The following is a 24,037-nucleotide window of genomic DNA, read 5'->3' on the forward strand; positions in this document are numbered from 1 at the left end:
ACTTTTACACTTGAAATTTTTTTCATATTTTTCCTATTCTTTCCAAAAATAACTATTATTAGTTTCATTGTTTAATCCTAGCTATTTTGGTGTACGAGGTGTTACACTAGTGATCCAACATCAAGAAAAAAGCTACTATCAAAATTTGGAGAAATTTGGTTTGAAGATGGTTTTTGCTAAGGTGGTTTTACCAACACCTCCCACGCTCTAAATTCCAACATATATGGTATTTATTGACACCGTCCATGAAAACGTACATGACAACTTATTGATCAGTTCACTAACACAAGAATTCATTCCTACTGGATGTCATGCAATGTCCATATATTCGTGGTTTAATGTACTCAATAAATCTTGAATAATCGCCTCAATGAACTTTGCTTTATGACTGTAGAAATAGAAAAATATTTAGTAGTAAAACAATAGGTGAGTCAGATCAGGTCATTACGTAGTAAAATTTTATATGAATATCAGAAAAATATGAGAAATAGTCAAGTTACACTTACTTTCGTATTTCAACTACATACTTTGCTATTTCACATAGTCAAAAATGTTTTAAAAATTTTATTATTATTTTCAAAAATATATGTGTTTCTATCTTATTTCTATATTCTTTTCTTTTTTTATAGCAACTTAGTAGATCATCCCTAGATGAAGGAATTATAAGGCAAACTAACATGAAGATGAGTACCTTATAATTTGCAGCCGAAGTCGTTAATTTTGCTTCCTTGACAGGATTGAACTCAAGTCCCTCTTTGAATCACTAGGAAACAAAGATCTTTGTTCACAGACTAGAAGTCTTCTTTGTGTGTTGATTGATTTGTCTAGGATCGCTATATTTTTTTCTGTTGTTTCTCACATTTTCCTCTTCTGTACTTTTTCATGTTTCATTCAAAATACTCCCGCTTGGAGTCTTTTAAAGAGTTCTGTCTTATCATTTTAAAAGAAACTATCCAAATTAATTAATTAATTGGATAAGACATAAAACAGCGGTCCACATGGGCGATCCGCGACCCCAACTTATACAAGTCATCAAATTTCATCACCACTCACCATCTTGAACCAAAGAGGAGAAAGAATTAAAAAAAATACTCATGTCAAACACATGGATTTCACTGAATACTTAAGTTTTGCTAAAAGTTTTTCAATCAAACTTGAAAGTAGGGGTGTGCACTATTCGGATTAAATCGAATAACCAAATCAAATTTTTATTTGGATTGGTTTTTTGGTTTTTTGGTTCTTCAAATTGGTTTTGGATTACTAAATTACTTTGTTTGGTTTTTTGGCATGGCTTCGGATTTTAAAAATAAAACCAAAAAATTGATATATACATATATATATATATATATATATATATATATATATATATATATGTATATATAACATAAATTTCCCCTGAATTTATTCTGAAAAGTCAGTTACAAACTTAAGCTATTATGACGACCTATTACACATCTTTACTACTAAAAAGTGAATTTAATACCCACTACGAGGTGTAACACTACTCTCACATTATGTGGTGTATTACACTCACTGTCACATCAGTGATACGTCAGCGTCATGTCAGAAATTATAATTTTTTTAATATATTTTTTTGTGTTTTTCTTTATTAATTAACTTTTCTTTTGTTAGATATATTTCACATTAATTAGTTTCTAATTAAATAGTAAAATTCTCTAATAATTATATCTTCTTAATTGCAAAATTGCGAACAAGAAGCTTTGTACAATGGCTGCCAAGAAAATTTTTCAAAATTCGAAGTTGATTCGTATGGTGAAAGAATTTCTTTCTTTTCAAAATGAACCTTAAGAAGACCCTTTCAGTTTCTTCCATTGATTGACCATGAAAATCGAGATCCAATTGCAAATATTTTTCAAATATGAACACATTTTTTACTTTCTATTTTTTTTATGGAGGTTTCTTAAAAGATTATAAGAAAGTAATTTTCTTCCCATTTTCAATCGATTGTTCATCTAGTTTTCTAAAAAGTATCACCATAGTTCCACAATTGAGAACCTCCAAACTTTAATTTTACCATCCGATGACAGAACAAACACAAATCAAAACCCATAAATCTTAAGACAAGTATTACTATTTTGATTTCTTGTTGGGAGGTTTGTAGGTAAAAAAAGATATTTTTGAGGTAACTTGTTACTACATTGCTTCTTGTTACTGATTCATTTAAGTATATTTGGGTGTGAAGAAGATGAAAAGGTGGGATATGAAGAAGAAGAAGAGATGTGGGGGTGGGGTAGAAGAAGAAGAGATGTGGGGGTGAGCTATAAGGAGAATTTTGATTTTTAATTATTTTTTTACTTAAACAATTATCCGACGCGCATGATTTATTTTATTTTATTTTATTTTTCCACATCAGTTTTAGGGGGTAAAAGAATTGCTTTTAAATAATATAGGTGTGTAATAGGTCATCACAATAGTTTGAGAGTGTAACTGACTTTTCAGAAAAGTTCAAGGGGACTCTCTCTCTCTCTCTCTCTCTCTCTCTCTCTCTCTCTCTCTATATATATATATATATATATATATATATATATATATATATATATATATATAGTTATTGTCTTTCATGATGATTATATTAATATTTTATGTTTGAATTACATCTATATTAGGTATAATTATAAGTATTGTGTTTTGAGTTTTGCTTATGATTTATATTAGAAAGTTTATTTAAGAGACTAAATATTTTGGATTGCATTGGGTTACACTTTTACAATATCAAAAATCATAAAATTAAAACTGAAAAATCGAATGCACACCCCTACATGAAAGGTTTCTTTACTGAACATGAGAGGGGGGGGGGGGAATTGAAAATTTGAATTTCTTCGTTCTGAATTTGTCATAGGGGTAATCTATGGAATTTAATTATATTTTCAGATTTTATTTCATTTTTAGCGCAACAAAAGAATTCTTCTTGAATTAGAATTACTATATTCAGATTATGAATTAATGTATCCAAAGTTTATAATTAGAAAAATTGTAGGAATATGATGTAATTTACTAGTTACACTGTGAGATTTATGTAAGTTATACCTTAAAAAAAAATTTAAATATTGTGAGGAGAAAAAAAAAAGGCAATATATAGAATAATAAAAAATTAATTACCTCCTACATTAAGAAATGATGTAACTTTCCCTTCTACACTTATTTAATTTTTTTTGAAACTCAAGTTTTCAATCAGTGAATATGAATTAATTTACTTTCTTTATTAGTATTATTTGTTATTTTTAAAAAAGAAAATGTTTGCTATTAAATGATATGATAAAATATTAAGTATACATAGTTGTAGTCAGACTATTATTATTATTATTATTATTTTCCTTTCAAATTAATATTTGTTTTGAACTGATTAACAATTTCTAAAATTAAGTAATTTTATTGCATTTATTATATAAATAAATTTAAATTACCTATTTAAATAATTATTTCAATTACATTTTAAATACTTTTTTTTATATATAATATAAAATAATTTAATAATAACAATCAAAACTCATAATACTTTAAATTTGATAGACAATAACACACTAAAGAAACTATAAAAATCATATGGTTCATAAGTGTCGATCTTATTTAAAAACAACCCAAGATACACATTAATATTGAAAAATTGCATATTTGTTAATTATTATGTTTTGAAAAATCAAACTATATATTTAAAGTTTATGTTTAAAAAAATTAAACTACGTATTTACAACTACATATTTAAAAATTAAACAAAATATTTAAAAATTTAAACTACATATTTGATTACTATGTTTTAAGAAAATTAAATTATATATTTTTATAATGTGTCGAAGTCTATCAATTCTAAGTATATTGAAATTTGATTATAGTTGTTGAAATATTAAAATTCTACATTTAATGAAAATAATTTTTAAAACATATATATCCTAGTTATGTTATACTTTAGTTATACACATTAAACATCTTGTAAATTAATATATACATAAAATACATCTATCTTAAAGTATTATAATTGATAAGTAGGTATTGAGTGATCTTTTATATATTCATTTGTTTTGAAATATGCACTAAATTAATAATAATTAAATAACTCAATTTTTTAATTATGGTTAAAATTAGTGAAATAATTTCACCATTTACTATATATATTAATTCTTGTTTGGAATAATTATAATATAAAAAATAATGTGTTTGTCACGACCCAAATCGAGGCGCGACTGGCACCCACACTTACCCTCCTATGTGAGCGAACCAATCAATACAAAACCCAACATTTTGAATATAATAACACAATATAATGCGGAAGACTTAAACTCATTAATGAAAATCAATAATCGACTTCTAAAACTCAAACTTATCATTATCCCCAAAATCTGGAAGTCATCATCACAAGAACATCTATCCTCAAATTACTAAAGCTAAGAGTATCTAGAAAGCTAGAATAAATAAAAAGCTAGTCCATGCCGGAACTTCAAGGCATCGAGACATGAAGAAGAAGATCCAGTCCAAGCTAGAAGCGTTAGCTCACCCTGAAATCCGGTGTAATGAAGACTGGCTAGAGTTGCGGTTGAGTTGAAGACGACGGCACGTTTGCTGCACTCCACAAATAACAAGGAAAAAAACATACAAGTAGGGGTCAGTACAAAACACGGGTACTGAGTAGATATCATCGGCCAACTCAAAATAGAAAAAAAAATATATCAGATCATATCATAAAATCAACTACATTACTCAACATGTAGCAACAACAAGTACTATGATCGTTAATAAGTACCGCCAAGTTCACACATGAGGACTCAAGCCTCAATACCATACTCATTTGGGAATTAGGTTCATTAGATTGAGTATATTAACAACTTTCAAGATTCATCACCTTTATTCTTGTGTCGGTACGTGACACTCCGCTCCCCTACTACTATGTGTCGGAACGTGACACTCCGATCCCCTAGTTCTACGTGTCGGTTCGTGACACCCGATCCCCTAATTCTACGAGTCGGTTCGTGACACCCGATCCCCTAATTCTACGTGTCGGTTCGTAACACCCGATCCCCTAATTCTACGTGTCGGTTCGTGACACCCGATCCCCTAATTCTACGTGTCGGTTCGTGACACCCGATCCCCTAATTCTACGTGTCGGTTCGTGACACCCGATCCCCTAATTCTACGTGTCGGTTCGTGACACCCGATCCCCTAATTCTACGTGTCGGTTCGTGACACCCGCTCCACTAATCTCATTCTATTAATTCATCAAGCCTTCTTTTATACCAAGGCATCATCAATCTCATTACTTTAGTTCATCAAGCCTTCTTTTATACCAAGGCATCATCAATCTCATTACTTTAGTTCATCAAGCCTTCTTTTATACCAAGGCATCATCAATCTCATTACTTTAGTTCATCAAGCCTTCTTTTATACCAAGGCATCATCATTAACAAGGAGTTTTCAAGATTTGGGATTCAATAGTTTCATCATGCTTATTTCATCACAATTATATTATCACATTCATGCAAGCATACAATTAAGCATATAGAAGACTTTACAATACAAACCAACACATATCATTCGCTATTAGGAGTTAACTACGAATAGTATAAAAACCATAACCTACCTCCACCGAAGATAAGTGATCAAGCAAGCAAGTTCCCAAAGCTTTGTTCTTCTTCTCGTTTCTCCTCTTTCTCGTTCGATCCTCTCTCTCTCTTTGTTCTTTCTATTTTTGTTATTCAAACCCCCTTTCTTTTACCCTAATTATCATATAATTAAGTATAAAAGATGAGGAATTAACCCACTAATTAACTCAAGGTTATCTCTTTTAACCCTCAAGAAATTGGATTATTACTATTCAACCTTTAACTTTATAATTATAATCAGGAATAGTCCAAAACGTCCCTTAAAACATTTAAAGAAATCTGACTCAGCCTGGATTACGCAACCTGTGACGGGCCGTCGTGACTGCGACGGTCCGTCCTGCTGCTTCCGTCACAGAGTTCAGAGACTGAAATTTACTGAAGAGTCTGTGACGGCCTGTCATGCCTGTGACGGTCCGTCCTGCCACTTCGTCACGAAGTTCAGAGAGTCGATTTCAGTACCCAATTTTCAGAATTCTAAGTATTTTGGAACGAGACACCGTCGACGGTCCGTTGTGCCCATGACGGTCCGTCGTGGGTTCCGTCGTCTCAGCCAGTTTTTCCAGAAATAAAATCTGCTGCTCAAAACGACTAAACAGGTCGTACAATAGATACCAATTTACCCATCGTTCGTCCCCGAACGATCACAAGAAGAAAAACAAGGGCGAACAGGAGTACCTAAATCTGTAAACAGATGTGGGTATCTTTCTTGCATGTCAGCCTCTTTCTCCCAAGTGGCTTCTTCAACGGGTCGATTCTTCCATTGAACTTTGATAGATGCAATTTCCCTTGACCTCAACTTGCGAACTTCTCTATCTAAAATAGCAACAGGCTCCTCCTCATAAGACAAATTCTCATCGAACAAGACTGAATCCCAACGAATAATATAGTTTCCATCCCCATGGTATCTTTTCAACATAGACACATAGAATACCGGATGCACCCCTGACAGTCCTGGGGGCAAGGCTAATTCATAAGCTACCTTCCCCACGCACTTCAGAACTTCAAATGGACCAATATACCTTGGTCTTAGCTTACCTCGCTTACCAAACCGCATCACCCCTTTCATGGGCGACACCTTCAGCAAGACTTGCTCACCCTCCATAAACTCCATGTCTCTAACCTTTCGATCCGCATATTCTTTCTGCCTGCTTTGAGCCGCTAAAAGCTTTTCTTGAATAGATTTCACTTTCTTCAATGAATCCCTCAAAAGGTCAGTACCCCAAGGTCTAACCTCAAACGCATTAAACCAACCAATGGGAGACCTACATCTTCTCCCATACAATGCCTCGAATGGGGCCATATCAATACTTGAGTGATAGCTATTATTGTATGAAAACTCCGCTAAGGGTAAGAAGTTATCCCAATGACCACCAAATTCTATCAGACATGCACGAAGTATATCCTCCAACACTTAAATCGTTCGCTCAAACTAACCATCGGTCTGAGGGTGAAATGCAGTACTAAGGTCCAACCTAGTACATAATTCAGCATGCAATGTTCTCCAAAACTTAGAAGTAAACTGCGTACCTCTATCTGATATGATGGAGAGTGGAACTCCGTGCAATCGAACGATTTCTGAGATATAGATTTTGGCTAACTTCTCTGCGTTGTAGGTCACCTTGACTGGAATGAAGTGAGCAGACTTAGTTAACCTATCAACGATTACCCAAATAGAGTCAAACTTCCCCAATGTCTTTGGAAGACCAACCACGAAGTCCATTGCAATTCTCTCCCACTTCCATTCAAGTATGGGCATTTTCTGAAGTATTCCTCCGGGCCTCTGGTGTTCATACTTTACTTGCTGACAATTTGGACATTTGACAACAAAATCCACAATGTCACCCTTCATCCTACTCCACCAAAAATGTTGCTTTAGGTCACGATACATCTTGGTTGCACCAGGATGTATAGAATATCCGGAGCTATGAGCCTCTGTAAGAATAGTGTAGATCAAATCATCAACACGGGGCACACATACCCTTCCCTTAATTCTCAAAACACCTTTCTCATCCATTATTGCTTCTTTAGCCTCTCCTCGCAACACCATATCCCGAATTCGGCCTAGTTTCTCATCATCAAATTGTTTTCCCTTGATCTTGTCAAGAAAAGAAGATCTCGCCTCCACACTGGCCAAAAATCCTCCCTTCTCATTTACTTCTAACCTCATAAAGTCGTTAGCCAGAGTCTAAACCTCTCTAGCCAATGGGCGTCTAGAAACTTGTAAGTGGGCTAAACTGCCCATGCTCCCTGCCTTTCTACTTAGGGCATCTGCCACAACATTAGCCTTTCCCGGATGATACAAGATAGTGATATCGTAGTCCTTCAGTAGTTCCATCCATCTCCATAGTCTTAAATTCAAATCTTTTTGAGTAAAGACATACTGTAGGCTACGATGATCTGTGTACACTTCACACTTCACCCCATATAGATAGTGTCTCCATTGTTTTAAGGCAAACACTACCGCAGCCAATTCCAAATCATGGGTTGGATAATTACGTTCGTGCACCTTTAATTGCCTTGAAGCATAAGCAATTACGTTCTTCTCCTGCATTAGCACTTCACCCAAACCCGAATAGGATGTATCACAATAGACAATGAAATTTTTATCTTCCACTGGCAGGGTAAGGATTGGTGCAGTAGTCAACAAGGTCTTGAGTTTCTGAAAGCTTTCTTCACACTCGTCCGACCATACAAATGGAACATTCTGTTTAGTCAAGTTCGTCAATTGGGAAGCAATGGAAGAGAATCCCTTGACAAATCGACGGTAATAGCTAGCTAAACCAACAAAGCTCCTTATTTCTGACACATTAGTAGGTCTTACCCAATTCTTCACTGTCTCAATCTTAGAAGGATCCACCATCACCCCATCCTTAGAAACCACATGCCCCAAGAAGGACACTGCATCTAGCCAAAACTCACACTTGGAGAATTTGGCATAAAGCTTTTTCTCCCTCAACATTTCCAATACAATTCTATAGTGCTCCTCATGTTCCTTCTTGCTCTTTGAGTATACCAATATATCATCAATAAATACGATCACAAAGAGATCCAGATATGGCTTAAAAATCCCGTTCATCAAGATCATGAAAGCAGCAGGGGCATTCGTAAGACCAAAAGACATCACTACAAATTCGTAATGCCCATACCTGGTCCGAAAAGCAGTCTTTGGCACATCCGTTGCCCGTATTTTCAATTGATGATAACCGGATCTCAAGTCAATCTTAGAGAAGACACAAGCACCTTGTAATTGATCGAACAAGTCATGTATGCGAGGAATGGGATACTTGTTCTTAATAGTTACCTTGTTCAACTGCCGGTAGTCTATGCACATCCGAAAACTCCCATCCTTCTTCTTCACAAATAACACCGGAGAACCCCAAGGGGATGCACTTGGTCTAATGAAACATTTACTTAACAACTCTTGAAGTTGGGCCTTTAACTCTCTTAACTCCGCGGGAGCCATTCTATAAGGGGGTATAGAAATGGGGCGAGTACCCGGTTCAAGATCAATGCAGAAGTCAATATCTCTATCCGGTGGCATACCCAGAAGGTCTGCGCGAAACACATTTAAAAATTCACGAACTATCGAAACCGACTCAATTGGAGGTACTTGGGTAGTATCATCCCTGAGATGTGCAAAGAACGCTAAACAACCCTTACTAACCATTTTCTTAGCACGAAGAAAGGAGATGATACGAACCGGATTGGAAGTGTAGTCACCCTCCCACACTAACGGATCTGTCCCAGGCTTGGCTAACGTCACGGTTTTAGCATTACAATCCAAGATCACAAAATTTGAAGAAAGCCAAGTCATACCCAGAATTACATCAAAATCAACTATTTCTAAGATAACCAAGTCTACATAAGTATTGCTCCCCACAAAAGTCACCAGACCAGACCTATATACTTTTTCAACTATCACAGACTCACCCACCGGAGTAGAAACACCAATAGGCATGTCAAGCAATTCGTAATGTAAATTAAGACCAGTAGCAAATGAACAAGATTCATATGAAAATGTAGAGCCAGGGTCAAATAATACAGAAGTCATACAATCACAAACCAAAAGATTACCTGTGATAACAGCATCTGATGTCTCCGCTTCCGACCGCCCAGGGAAAGCGTAACAATGGGCCCTATCACCAGTTTGTTCGTTGCCTCTAACAGTTTGTGCTGCAGTAGTTCCCATTTGTCCGTCACCCCGGCCGTTTTGATGACCATCATTACCTCGGCCACCACGTCCTCCAGAATAACGGCCTCTACCATGACCACCTCTACCTCTAGCTATTGGGGGTCTATAACTCTTTTTTGGACAATTCCTCCTAATGTGTCCAGTCTTCCCACATCCATAACACTCTCTGGAGTCAAGCATGGGTCTCTCAGAGAAGTGTTGACCGGTCTGAGGTGGACCCCCAACTACAGTCTGTAGTGAAGACTGAATTGGTCGGACTGAGTAACCTCCTGAACCCTGTCCTCTAGAGTAAGAACCATTAAACTCCCTCCCTTTCGAAACCTCTTTGATGTCGTTGCCATAGTGAAGTCATCTGGCTTCACTCCCTCTACCTCTATCACGAAGTCTACCACTTCTTGAAAAGATTTCGCCGTAGCCGCTACCTGTAAGGCTGAAATCCGCAATTCTGACCTCAACCCCTTCACAAAACGGCAAATGCGCTCTTGTGGACTGAAACAAAGTTGGGTGGCATACCTGGATAATGCACGAAACTTAGCCTCATATGCAGTAACCGACATCTTACCTTGATCTAGGCTCAAGAACTCATCTCTTTTCCTATCCCTCAAAGTCCGAGGGATATACTTCTCCATAAACAAGCTAGAGAATGATGCCCAAGTCATAGGTGGTGCCTCTGTTGGTTGACACTCAACATGTGACCGCCACCACATTTTGGCGTTCCCTTGAAACTGATAAGTCACAAACTCAACACCAAACCGTTCTACTATACCCATCTTGTGTAGTAGCTCATGACAGTCAACCAGAAAATCATAGGCATCCTCAGATTCAGCACCCTTGAAGACTGGAGGTTTAAATTTCAAGAACTTACTGAAAAGTTCATGCTGATCATTTGTCATTATAGGCCCTGTAGTCAGACGAGGAAACGTGCCTATTTCCAATGAGGCATCCATGCAGGGAGCCACAGTAGCCGCATGTTGTACCTCCGGAGCCTGAGGTGATGGTATAGAAAACACTGGAGGCGCTTGGCCTTGATCAGATAACTCGCTAAGATAAGCAAGAACTTGATTGATCATCTCTGGGGTAGGTTGGGGTGGTAATTCCTCATTTTGTACTTCTTCATTTTCCCCATCCTCCCCTTCTCTTACTACTTCCTCAGTCGGTGGAGGAGTCACCACCCTAGTACCAGATGGGCTAGGTGCTCGTCCTCTTCCTCTAGAGGACGTCCTCCCGCGACCTCTACCGCGGCCTCTTACTACTGCTCCTCTTTGAGCTACAGTCTCAGTGGCTGGCTCAGATGCATCTTGTCTTGCCGATGTTGATGTTGGCGCGGTTGTTGCTCTAGTTCTAACCATCTGCGAAATAGAGTGAAGATGGTCAGATACCAATTTGTATCACCTAGATACCAATTGGATCCAAGTAATAGCACGAAAGGAAGAAAGAAAGAATGGAATTTTCCTAAAGTCTTATAGCCTCTCAAAGAAAAGTAAAGGTGTCCCCCTACCGTTCCTTAAGACTCTACTAGACTCGTTCTTGTGTGATGAGACCAACGAACCTAATGCTCTGATACCAAGTTTATCACGACCCAAATCGAGCCGCGACTGGCACCCACACTTACCCTCCTATGTGAGCGAACCAATCAATACAAAACCAAACATTTCGAATATAATAACACAATATAATGTGGAAGACTTAAACTCATTAATGAAAATCAATAATCGACTTCTAAAACTCAAACTTATCATTATCCCCAAAATCTGGAAGTCATCATCACAAGAACATCTATCCTCAAATTACTAAAGCTAAGAGTATCTAGAAAGCTAGAATAAATAAAAAGCTAGTCCATGCCGGAACTTCAAGGCATCGAGACATGAAGAAGAAGATCCAGTCCAAGCTAGAAGCGTTAGCTCACCCTGAAATCCTGTGTAATGAAGACTGGCTAGAGTTGCGGTTGAGTTGAAGACGACAGCACGTTTGCTGCACTCCACAAATAACAAGGAAAGAAACATACAAGCAGGGGTCAGTACAAAACACGGGTACTAAGTAGATATCATCGGCCAACTCAAAATAGAAAACAATATATATCAGATCATATCATAAAATCAATTACATTACTCAACATGTAGCAACAACAAGTACTATGATCGTTAATAAGTACCGCCAAGTTCACACATGAGGACTCAAGCCTCAATGCCATACTCATTTGGGAATTAGGTTCATTAGATTGAGTATATTAACAACTTTCAAGATTCATCACCTTTATTCTTGTGTCGGTACGTGACACTCCGCTCCCCTACTACTATGTGTCGGAACGTGACACTCCGATCCCCTAGTTCTACGTGTCGGTTCGTGACACCCGATCCCCTAATTCTACGTGTCAGTTCGTGACACCCGATCCCCTAATTCTACGTGTCGGTTCGTGACACCCGATCCCCTAATTCTACGTGTCGGTTCGTGACACCCGATCCCCTAATTCTACGTGTCGTTTCATGACACCCGATCCCCTAATTCTACGTGTCGATTCGTGACACCCGATCCCCTAATTCTACATGTCGGTTCGTGATACCCGATTCCCTAATTCTATGTGTCGGTTCGTGACACCCGCTCCACTAATCTCATTCTATTAATTCATCAAGCCTTCTTTTATACCAAGGCATCATCAATCTCATTACTTTAGTTCATCAAGCCTTCTTTTATACCAAGGCATCATCAATCTCATTACTTTAGTTCATCAAGCCTTCTTTTATACCAAGGAATCATCAATCTCATTACTTTAGTTCATCAAGCCTTCTTTTATTCCAAGGCATCATCATTAACAAGGGGTTTTCAAGATTTGGTATTCAATAGCTTCATCATGCTTATTTCATCACAATTATATAATCACATTCATGCAAGCATACAATTAAGCATATAGAAGACTTTACAATACAACCCAACACATATAATTCGCTATTAAGAGTTAACTACGAATAGTATAAAAACCATAACCTACCTCCACCGAAGATAAGTGATCAAGCAAGCAAGTTCCCAAAGCTTTGTTCTTCTTCTCGTTTCTCCTCTTTCTCGTTCGATCCTCTCTCTCTCTTTGTTCTTTCTATTTTTGTTATTCAAACCCCCTTTCTTTTACCCTAATTATCATATAATTAAGTATAAAAGATGAGGAATTAACCCACTAATTAACTCAAGGTTATCTCTTTTAACCCTCAAGAAATTGGATTATTACTATTCAACCACTAACTTTATAATTATAATCAGGAATAGTCTAAAACGTCCCTTAAAACATTTAAAGAAATCCGACTCAGCCTGGGATTACGTAACCTGTGACGGGCCATCGTGACTGCGACGGTCCGTCCTGCTGCTTCCGTCACAGAGTTCAGAGACTGAAATTTACTGAAGAGTCTGTGACGGCCCGTCATGCCTGTGACGGTCCGTCCTGCCACTTCGTCACGAAGTTCAGAGAGTCGGCCCAGGACGGTCCGTCGTGGGTTTCGTCGTCTCAGCCAGTTTTTCCAGAAATAAAATCTGCTGCTCAAAACGACTAAACAGGTCGTTACAGTGTTTTTCATGACATAGTTATAAATGTCGTATCATCAATTATTTTTAAAATATCTAAATATCAATATAATTTTTTTTCTAAAAAAACATCCATTATATAGACTAAGCTATTTAGTTGATTATATTTGAAGAAAAATTTAATTAATTTTTTTAATCTATGTTAATTACTATGTTTTAAGAAAATTAAATTATATATTTTTATAATGTGTCGAAGTCTATCAATTCTAAGTATATTGAAATTTGATTATAGTTGTTGAAATAGTAAAATTCTACATTTAATGAAAATAATTTTTAAAACATATATATCCTAGTTATGTTATACTTTAGTTATACACATTAAACATCTTCTAAATTAATATATACATAAAATACATCTATCTTAAAGTATTATAATTGATAAGTAGGTACTGAGTGATCTTTTATATGTTCATTTGTTTTGAAATATCCACTTGATTAATAATATTTAAATAACTGAATTTTTTAATTATGGTTAAAATTAGTGAAATAATTTCACCATTTACTATATATATTAATTCTTGTTTGGAATAATTATAATATAAAAAATAATGTGTTATTCATGACATAATTATAAATGTCGTATCATCAATTATTTTTAAAAATATCTAAATTTCAATATAATTTTTTCTCTAAAAAAACATCCATTATATAGACTAATCTTTTTAGTTGATTATATTTGAAGAAAAATTTAATTAATTTTTTTAATCTATGTTAATTACTATACTAGTGAAACTATTCGCGCTTTCGCACGATTATATGAAATATTTATAAGATAATAATATGAAATATATTATATTTAGGCTAGTATCGAATATATAGATAATATTTATATTCCCCCTCGTCTGTGATATTATACACTTTTTAAAAACATATAAAATATATTTATTTGTTTTGTATATCTATATATTAGAACAAAATATTCACCGTGGTGAAGTAAATGGAATAAGGAATAATATGTTGAAATAACAATATATTGTATTAGGTTGAAAATATTTTAGATGTTTTAATTTTCTCTATCTTTTCTACGAGTAGTGATGTTCAATCCAAACTCTGATTTCGTCAAAACAAAATTGTTTTCTTTTATTTTATTATTACATTTGCTTATTATAATTTTTTAAACATTAATTAAATATTTATAAGATTTACGAAAAATAAAGCATATAAAGTCATGATTCATATTTAGTATTAAAATTTACAAGTAAGATGAAGAGATATGAGTTATAAATAATTCAAATGTATAGGTTTATTAGCCATTAAATGTATTACTAATTATGTATTGATTTTATTTGTAAAAAAAAAATAAGGTGTGAAAATACAAAAAAAGAAGAGAGAAAATATAATAATTGTGACTACATAAAAATTTGGGATAATGCCCAAGTACCCCCTAAACCTATGCCCGAAATCTCTGAGACACACTTATACTATACTAAGGTTCTATTACCCCGCTGAACTTATTTTATTAATAATTTTGTACCCCTTTTTTGCTTACGTGGCACTATCTTGTGGGCCCAATGATGGTTGACTTTTTTTTTCTGAACTAGTGCCAAGTAGGCTAAAAAGGGGTAGAAAATTACATATAAAATAAGTTCAGGGGGGTAATAGGATCTTAGTATAGTATAAGTGTGTCTCTGGGATTTCCGGCATAGGTTGAGGGGGTACTTGGGTATTTTCCCTACAAATTATAAATACATTTCAAAGCAAAAAGAACGACGACAAATTATTATTACATATGCAAAAAATGACATCATGAAAATAATAATATATTTTTCAATTACTTTTTATAATTTATAATAAAAGTGAAACTAATCATCATAAATTTTGTTGTTGTTAAAATGAAATAATTATATTTATTTTTTTTATAACAAAGAGAAAATAGAATACTAAAGGATCAAATGATTAGTATTGACAATGTAACGACCTGTTTAGTCGTTTTGAGCAGCAGATTTTATTTCTGGAAAAACAGGCTGAGGCGACAGACCGTCGCAGGGTCTCCTTTCAAAACACTTAGTGTAACGACCTGTTTAGTCGTTTTGAGCAACAGACTTCAATTCTGGAAAAACTGGCAGAAGCGACGAACCCCACGACGGACCGTCAAGGGCACGATGGACCGTCGCAGGGTCTCGTTTCAAAACACTTAGAAAATCTGAAATTGGGTACTGAAAATCGACTCTCTGAACTTCGTGACGGAATGGCAGGACGGACCGTCACAGGCGTGACGGACCGTCACGGAGACTTCAGTGAAAATCCATTCTCTGAACTTTGCGACGACCTGCAGGACGGACCGTCGCAGGCACGACGGCCCGTCACAGGTTGCGCAAATCCCAGGCAGAATCGGATTTCTGGTTAAGTTTTAAGGGACGTTTTTGACTATTCTTGCCTTAATTATAAAGTTCGTGGGTTTATATTAATAACTCAAATTCTTGGGGGTTAAAAGAGGTAACCCTAAGTTAATTAGTGGGGTATTATTGCCATCTTTTATTCTTAATTATATACTAATTAGGGTAAAAGAAAGAGGGTTTGAATAAGAAAATAGAAAGAACAAGAAGGGAGAGAGAGAAACGATCGAGAAGAAGAGGAAAAACACCAAGCTTTGAGGATTAACTTGCTTGATTTCAATTCTTCGGTGGAGGTAGGTTATGGTTTTCATGCTTCATAAGTAAACTCTTAATAGTGAATGATATGTATTGGTAGTATTGTAAACCCTACTATATGCTTAATGGTATGTTTGCATGAATATGATTATGTGATTGTGATAAGATAAGCATGATGAAAATATTGAATCCCAAATCTTGAAAAGAAACTTTAATATACATTATTAATGATGATGCCTTGGTATAGAAGAAGGCTTGGTGAATTAAAGTAATGGGATTGATGATGCCTTGGAATAGAGAAGGCTTGATGATTTACAGAATGATATTAGTGGATCGGAGTGTCACGTTCCGACACATAGAATTAGGGGATCGGAGTGTCACGTACCGACACATGTAGGGGATCGGAGTGTCACGTTCCGACACATGTAGGGGATCGGAGTGTCACGTACCGACACATGTAGGGGATCGGAGTGTCACGTTCTGACACATGTAGGGGATCGGAGTGTCACGTTCCGACACATAGAATTAGGGGATCGGAGTGTCACGTTCCGACACATAGAATTAGTGGATCGGAGTGTCACGTTCCGACACATAGAATTAGTGGATCGGAGTGTCACGTTCCGACACATAGAATTAGGGGATCGGAGTGTCATGTTCCGACACATAGTATTAGTGGATCGGAGTGTCACGTACCGACACATAGTAGTAGGGGATCGAAGTGTCACGTACCGACACAAGAGGAGGAAAGATAATGAATCTTGAAAGATGATAATAAACTCAACTTAATATACTTAATTCCCAAATGAGTATGGTGTTGAGGCTTGAGCCCTCATGGATGAACTTGATGGTACTTATTGATGATTTTAATACTTGTTGTTGCTACATGTTGAGTTTTATAGTCGATTTACGATAATATTGATATATACTGTTCCCTATTTTGAGTTGGCCGATGATATCTACTCAGTACCCGTGTTTTGTACTGACCCCTACTTTTATGTTTTTCTTCTTGTTATTTGTGGAGTGCAGCAAACGTGCCGTCATCTTCGACTCAACAGTAACTCAAGCCAGTCTTCGTCACACCTGATCTTCAGGGTGAGCTAACGCTTCTAGCTTGGACTGGATCTTCTCCTTCATGTCTTAATGCCTTGAACTTCCGGCATGGACTAGCTTCTTATGTATTTTTAGCTTCTTAGAAACTCTTAAAATTAGTAGTTTAAAGTAGATGTTCTTGTGATGATGACTTCCAGGTTTTGGGAATAATAGATGTTGAATATTGATAGTTATTGAATTGGTTTTTAGTAATGAGTTTAAGTCTTCCGCATTACTTTCTGTTGTTATTACATTGAAATGTTAAGGTTTAGATTGGTTGGTTCGCTCACATAGGAGGGTAAGTGTGGGTGCCAGTCGCGATCCGATTTGGGTCGTGACAAACTTGGTATCAGAGCATTAGGTTCGTTGGTCTCATCACACAAGAACAGGTCTAGTAGAGTCTTAAGGAGCGGTAGGGGGACGCCTTTACTTTTCCTTGAGAGGCTATAAGACTTTAGGAAAATTTCACTCTTTCATTCTTTCTTTCGTGCTACTACTTGATTCCAATTGGTATCTAGGCGATACGAATTGGTATCTGACCATCTCCACTCTCTTTCGCAGATGGTTAGAACTAGAGCAACGACTACGCCAACACCAACATCGGCAAGACAAGAAGCGTCTGAGCCAGCCACTGGGGCTGTAGCTCAAGGAAGAACAGCGGCAAGGGGTCGTGGTAGAGGTCGTGGGAGGACGTCCTCTAGGGGAAGAGGACGAGCACCTAGCCCATCTGATACTAGGGCAGTGACTCCTCCACCGACTGAGGAGGTAATAAGAGAAGAGGAGGATGGGGAAACTGAACAAGTGCAAAATGAGGAAATGCCACCCCAACCTACCCCAAAGATGATCAATCAGGTTCTGGCTTATCTTAGCGGGTTATCTGATAAGGGCCAGACACCTCCAGTGTTTTCTGCACCAGCACCTCAGGCTCCGGAGGTACAACATGCGGCTACTATAGATCCCCGCATGGATGTTCCATTGGAAATAGGCACGTTTCCACGTCTGACTACTGGGCCTATAATGACAAGTGATCAGCATGAACTTTTCAGTAAGTTCTTGAAATTGAAACCTCCAGTCTTCAAGGGTGCTGAATCGGAGGATGCTTATGATTTTCTGGTTGTCTGTCACGAGCTACTACACAAGATGGGTATAGTAGAACGGTTTGGTGTGGAGTTTGTGATTTATCAGTTTCAAGGGAACGCCAAAATGTGGTGGCGGTCACATATTGAGTGTCAACCAATAGAGGCACCACCTATGACTTGGGCCTCGTTCTCTAGCTTGTTTATGGAGAAGTATATCCCCCGGACTTTGAGGGATAGGAAAAGGGATGAGTTGCTGAGCCTAGAGCAAGGTAGGATGTCGGTTAATGCTTATGAGGCTAAGTTCCGTGCACTATCCAGATATGCCACTCAACTCTGTTTCAGTCCTCAAGAGCGGATTCGCCGGTTCGTGAAGGGGTTGAGGTCAGAATTGCGGATTTCGGCCTTACAGGTAGCGGCAACGGCAAAATCCTTCCAAGAAGTGGTAGACTTTGTGATAGAAGTGGAAGGAGTGAAGCCAGACGACTTCACCACAGCATCGACATCAAAAAGGCCTCGAAAGGGAGGTGAGTTTAATGGTTCTTACACTAGAGGACAGGGTTCGGGAAGTTACTCAGTCCGACCAATTCAGTCTTCACTACAGACTGTAGTTGGGGGACCACCTCAGACCGGTCAACACTTCTCCGAGGGGCCTATGATTGACTCCAGAGAATGTTATGGATGTGGGGAGATTGGACATATTAGGAAAAATTGTCCCAGACAAAGTTATAGACCCCCAATAGCTAGAGGTAGAGGTGGTCATGGTAGAGGCCGTTATTCTGGAGGACGTGGTGGTCGAGGTAATGGTGGTCACCAAAACGGCAGAGGTAATGGGCAAACTGGGGCCACTACATCACAACATGGTAGGGGCAACGGACAGACGAACGATAGGGCCCATTGTTACGCTTTCCCTGGGCGGTCTGAAGCGGAGGCATCTGATGCTGTCATCACAGGTAATCTTCTGGTTTGTGATTGCATGGCTTCTGTATTGTTTGATCCTGGATCCACGTTTTCTTATGTATCTTCCTCATTTGCTAATGGTCTAAATTTACATTGTGAATTACTTGATATGCCTATTCGTGTCTCTACTCCGGTGGGTGAGTCTGTGGTAGTTGAAAAGGTACATAGGTCTTGTTTGGTAAACTTTGTGGGGAGCAACACTTATGTAGATTTGGTTATCTTAGAAATGGATGATTTTGATGTAATTCTGGGTATGACTTGGCTTTCTCCGCAATTTGCGATCTTGGATTGTAATGCTAAAACGGTGACGTTAGCCAAGCCTGGGACAGATCCGTTAGTGTGGGAGGGTGACTACACTTCCAATCCGGTGCGTATCATCTCCTTTCTTCGTGCTAAGAAAATGGTTAGTAAAGGGTGTTTAGCTTTCTTGGCACATCTCAAGGATGACACTACCCAAGTACCTTCGATTGAGTCGGTTTCAGTAGTTCGTGAGTTTCTGGATGTGTTCCCTGCAGATCTTCCTGGTATGCCACCGGATAGGGATATTGACTTCTGTATTGATCTTGAACCCGGTACTCGCCCCATTTCTATACCCCCTTATAGAATGGCTCCCGCGGAGTTAAGAGAGTTAAAAGCACAACTTCAAGAGTTATTGAACAAAGGCTTCATTAGACCAAGTGCATCTCCTTGGGGTGCTCCGGTTTTGTTTGTAAAGAAGAAGGATGGGAGTTTTCGAATGTATATAGACTACAGACAACTAAACAAGGTAACCATAAAGAACAAGTATCCTCTTCCCCGCATTGATGACTTGTTCGATCAGTTACAAGGTGCTTGTGTCTTCTCTAAGATTGATTTGAGATCCGGTTATCATCAATTGAAAATACGGGCAGCGGATGTGCCAAAGACTGCTTTTCGAACGAGGTATGGGCATTACGAATTTGTAGTGATGTCTTTTGGTCTAACGAATGCCCCTGCTGCGTTCATGAGCTTGATGAACGGGATTTTTAAGCCATATTTGGACCTCTTCGTGATCGTATTTATTGATGATATATTGGTATACTCAAAGAGCAAGAAGGAACATGAAGAGCATTTGAGAATGGTATTGAAAATGTTAAGGGAGAAAAAGCTTTATGCCAAGTTCTCTAAGTGTGAGTTTTGGCTAGATGCAGTGTCCTTCTTGGGACACGTGGTTTCTAAGGATGGAGTGATGGTGGATCCTTCTAAGATTGAGACAGTGAAGAATTGGGTAAGACCTACTAATGTGTCAGAAATAAGGAGCTTTGTTGGGTTAGCTAGCTACTACCGCTGATTCGTCAAGGGATTCTCTTCTATCGCTTCCCAATTGACGAACTTGACTAAGCAGAATGTCCCATTTGTATGGTCGGATGAATGTGAGGAAACCTTTCAGAAGCTCAAGACTTTGTTGACTACCGCACCTATCCTTACCTTGCCAGTAGAGGGTAAGAACTTCATTATTTATTGTGATGCATCCTATTCTTGTTTGGGTGCAGTACTAATGCAAGAGAAGAGTGTGATTGCTTATGCTTCAAGGCAATTAAAGGTGCATGAACGTAACTATCCGACCCACGATTTGGAATTGGCTGCGGTAGTGTTTGCATTAAAACAATGGAGACACTATTTATATGGGGTTAAGTGTGAGGTCTATACGGATCACCGTAGCCTTCAGTATGTCTTCACTCAGAAAGATTTGAACTTGAGACAGAGGAGATGGATGGAGCTACTAAAGTGTAGTTGCAATGAGAGGCTAAAGAAGCGACAATCGATGAGGAAGGTGTTTTGAGGATTAAGGGAAGGGTATGTGTACCCCGCGTCGATGATTTGATCAACACTATTCTGACAGAGGCTCATAGTTCAAGGTATTCGATACATCCGGGTGCAACCAAGATGTACCGTGACCTAAAGCAACACTTTTGGTGGAGTAGAATGAAGCGTGATATTGTGAACTTTATCGCCAAATGTCCAAACTGTCAACAAGTAAAGTATGAACACCAAAGACCTAGAGGAACACTTCAGAGAATGCCCATTCCTGAATGGAAATGGGAGAGAATTGCAATGGACTTCGTGGTTGGTCTTCCAAAGACATTGGGTAAGTATGACTCTATTTGGGTGATTGTTGATAGGTTAACTAAGTCTGCTCATTTCATTCCGGTCAAGGTGACTTACAATGCAGAGAAGTTAGCCAAAATCTATGTCTCAGAAATTGTTCGGTTGCATGGGGTTCCACTCTCCATCATATCAGATAGAGGTACGCAGTTTACTTCTAAGTTTTGGAAAACATTGCATGCGGAATTGGGTACTAGGTTGGACCTTAGTACTGCGTTCCATCCTCAGACCGATGGTCAGTCTGAGCGAACGATTCAAGTGTTGGAGGATATGCTTCGTGCATGTGTGATAGAATTTGGTGGCCATTGGGATAGCTTCTTACCCTTAGCAGAGTTCTCCTACAACAATAACTATCACTCAAGCATTGATATGGCCCCATTTGAGGCACTATATGGGAGAAGATGTAGATCTCCCATTGGTTGGTTTGATGCATTTGAGGTTAGACCCTGGGGTACTGACCTTTTGAGAGATTCATTAGAGAAAGTGAAATCTATTCAAGAAAAGCTTCTAGCGGCGCAAAGTAGGCAAAAAGAATATGCAGATCGAAAGGTTAGAGACTTAGAGTTCATGGAGGGTGAACAAGTCTTGTTGAAAGTTTCGCCAATGAAAGGGGTGATGCGGTTTGGTAAGCGAGGTAAACTTAGCCCAAGGTATATTGGTCCATTTGAAGTACTTAAGCGAGTAGGGGAGGTGGCTTATGAGTTAGCCTTGCCTCCAGGGCTGTCCGGAGTGCATCCGGTATTCCATGTGTCGATGTTGAAAAGATACCATGGGGATAGAAACTACATTATCCGTTGGGATTCAGTTTTGCTTGATGAGAATTTGTCTTATGAGGAGGAATCTGTTGCCATTCTAGATAGGGAAATTCGCAAGTTGAGATCAAGGGAGATTGCATCCATTAAAGTTCAATGGAAGAATCGACCCGTTGAAGAAGCCACTTGGGAGAAGGAGGCAGATATGCGAGAAAGATACCCACATCTGTTTACAGATTCAAGTACTCCTTTTCGCCCTTGTTTTTCTTCTTGTAATCGTTTGGGGACGAACGATGGGTAAATTGGTATCTATTGTAACGACCTGTTTAGTCGTTTTGAGCAGAAGATTTTATTTCTGGAAAAATAGGCTGAGGCGACGGACCCCACGACAAACCGTCATGGGCATGACGGACCGTCGCAGGGTCTCGTTTCAAAACACTTAGAAAATCTGAAATTGGGTACTGAAAATCGACTCTCTGAACTTCGTAACGGAATGGCAGGACGGACCGTCACAGGTGTGACGGACCGTCACAGACTCTTCAGAGAAATTGAGTCTCTGAACTCTGTGACGGGGCAGCAGGACGGACCGTCGCAGGCGTGACGGGCCGTCACAGACTGCGTAATCCTAGTCTGGGTTGGATTTCTTTATACGTTTTAAGGGACATTTTTGACTATTCCTGCTTTAATTATAAAGTTAGTGGGTTAATGTTAATAAGTCTAATTACTTGGGGGTTAAAAGAGGTAACCTTAAGTTAATTAGTGGGTTATTATTGCCATCTTTTATTCTCAATTATATACTAATTAGGGTAAAATAAAGAGGATTTAAATAAAGAAAATAGAAAGAACAAAGAGAGAGAGAGGATCGAACAGGGAGAGAAGAAGAACAAAACTTTGGGAATTTGCTTGCTTGATTTCTAATCTTCGGTGGAGGTAGGTTATGGTTTCTCTTACGATATTCGTAGTAAACTCTTAATAGCGAATGATATGTATTGATAATATTGTAAACCCTGCTATGTGCTTAATTGTATGCTTGCATTAACGTAATTATATAATTGTGATTATATAAGCATGATGAAGTTATTGAATCCCAAATCTTGCAAACCCTAATCTACTTTGTTAATGATGATGCCTTGGTATAAAAGAAGGCTTGATGAACGAAAGTAGTGAGATTAGGGGATCAGGTGCCACGTTTCTGTACCAGGATAGAATATGGATCGGGTGCCACGTTCCGGTACCAGGATAGTATATGAGGATCGGAGTGTCACGTTCCGACACCAGGATAGAATATGGATCGGGTGCCACGTTCCGGTACCAGGATAGTATATGAGGATCGGAGTGTCACGTTCCGACACCAGGATAGTATATGGATCGGGTGCCACGTTCCAGTACCAGGATAGAATATATGGATCGGGTGCCACGTTCCGGTACCAGGATAGAATGAGGATCGGAGTGTCACGTTCCGACACCAGGATAGTATATTGAGGAGCGGAGTGTCACGTACCGACACGAGGGAATAAAGATAATGAATCTTGAAAAATGTTAATATATCCAATCTAATGAACTGAATTCCCAAATGAGTATGATGAGGAGGCGTGGGTCCTCATTGATGTGCTTGGTGTTGTAACCAAGGGTTATGGTAACTGTAAATGCTGCATGCTAAGGATATTAGTTGATTTTATGATATTGCTTAATATATACTGTTTTCTATTTTGAGTTGGCCGATGATATCTACTCAGTACCCGTGTTTGTACTGACCCCCTACTTTTATGTTTTCTTCTTTGTTATTTGTGGAGTGCAGCAAACGTGCCGTCGTCTTCAACTCAACAGTAATTCAAGCCAGTCTTTACTACACCGGAAATTCAGGGTGAGCTAATGCTTCTAGCTTGGACTGGATCTTCTTCTTCAAGTCTTGATGCCTTGAACTTCCGGCATGGACTAGCTTCTTATGTATTTTTAGCTTCTTAGAATACTCTTAGTTTAGTAATTTGATCATAGATGTTCTTGTGGTGATGACTTCCAGATTTTGGGGATAATAATAGTTATTGAATTGGTTTTTATTAATGAGTTTAAGTCT

At 38.1% G+C, this 24,037-nt stretch overlaps 1 protein-coding gene across 1 annotated transcript; it reads left to right on the forward strand.

The window, feature by feature from the left end:
* The first annotated feature begins 16,502 nt into the window (after positions 1–16,502).
* Positions 16,503–20,496, forward strand: LOC138339587 (uncharacterized). The gene has a single exon (XM_069291399.1). The coding sequence runs from the start codon at positions 17,613–17,615 to the stop codon at positions 20,394–20,396; it is 2,784 nt and encodes a 927-aa protein (XP_069147500.1). The 5' UTR covers positions 16,503–17,612; the 3' UTR covers positions 20,397–20,496.
* Positions 20,497–24,037: the final 3,541 nt, after the last annotated feature.

Source organism: Solanum lycopersicum, chromosome 11 (genome assembly GCF_036512215.1).
Source record: "Solanum lycopersicum chromosome 11, SLM_r2.1".
NCBI lineage: Eukaryota > Viridiplantae > Streptophyta > Magnoliopsida > Solanales > Solanaceae > Solanum > Solanum lycopersicum.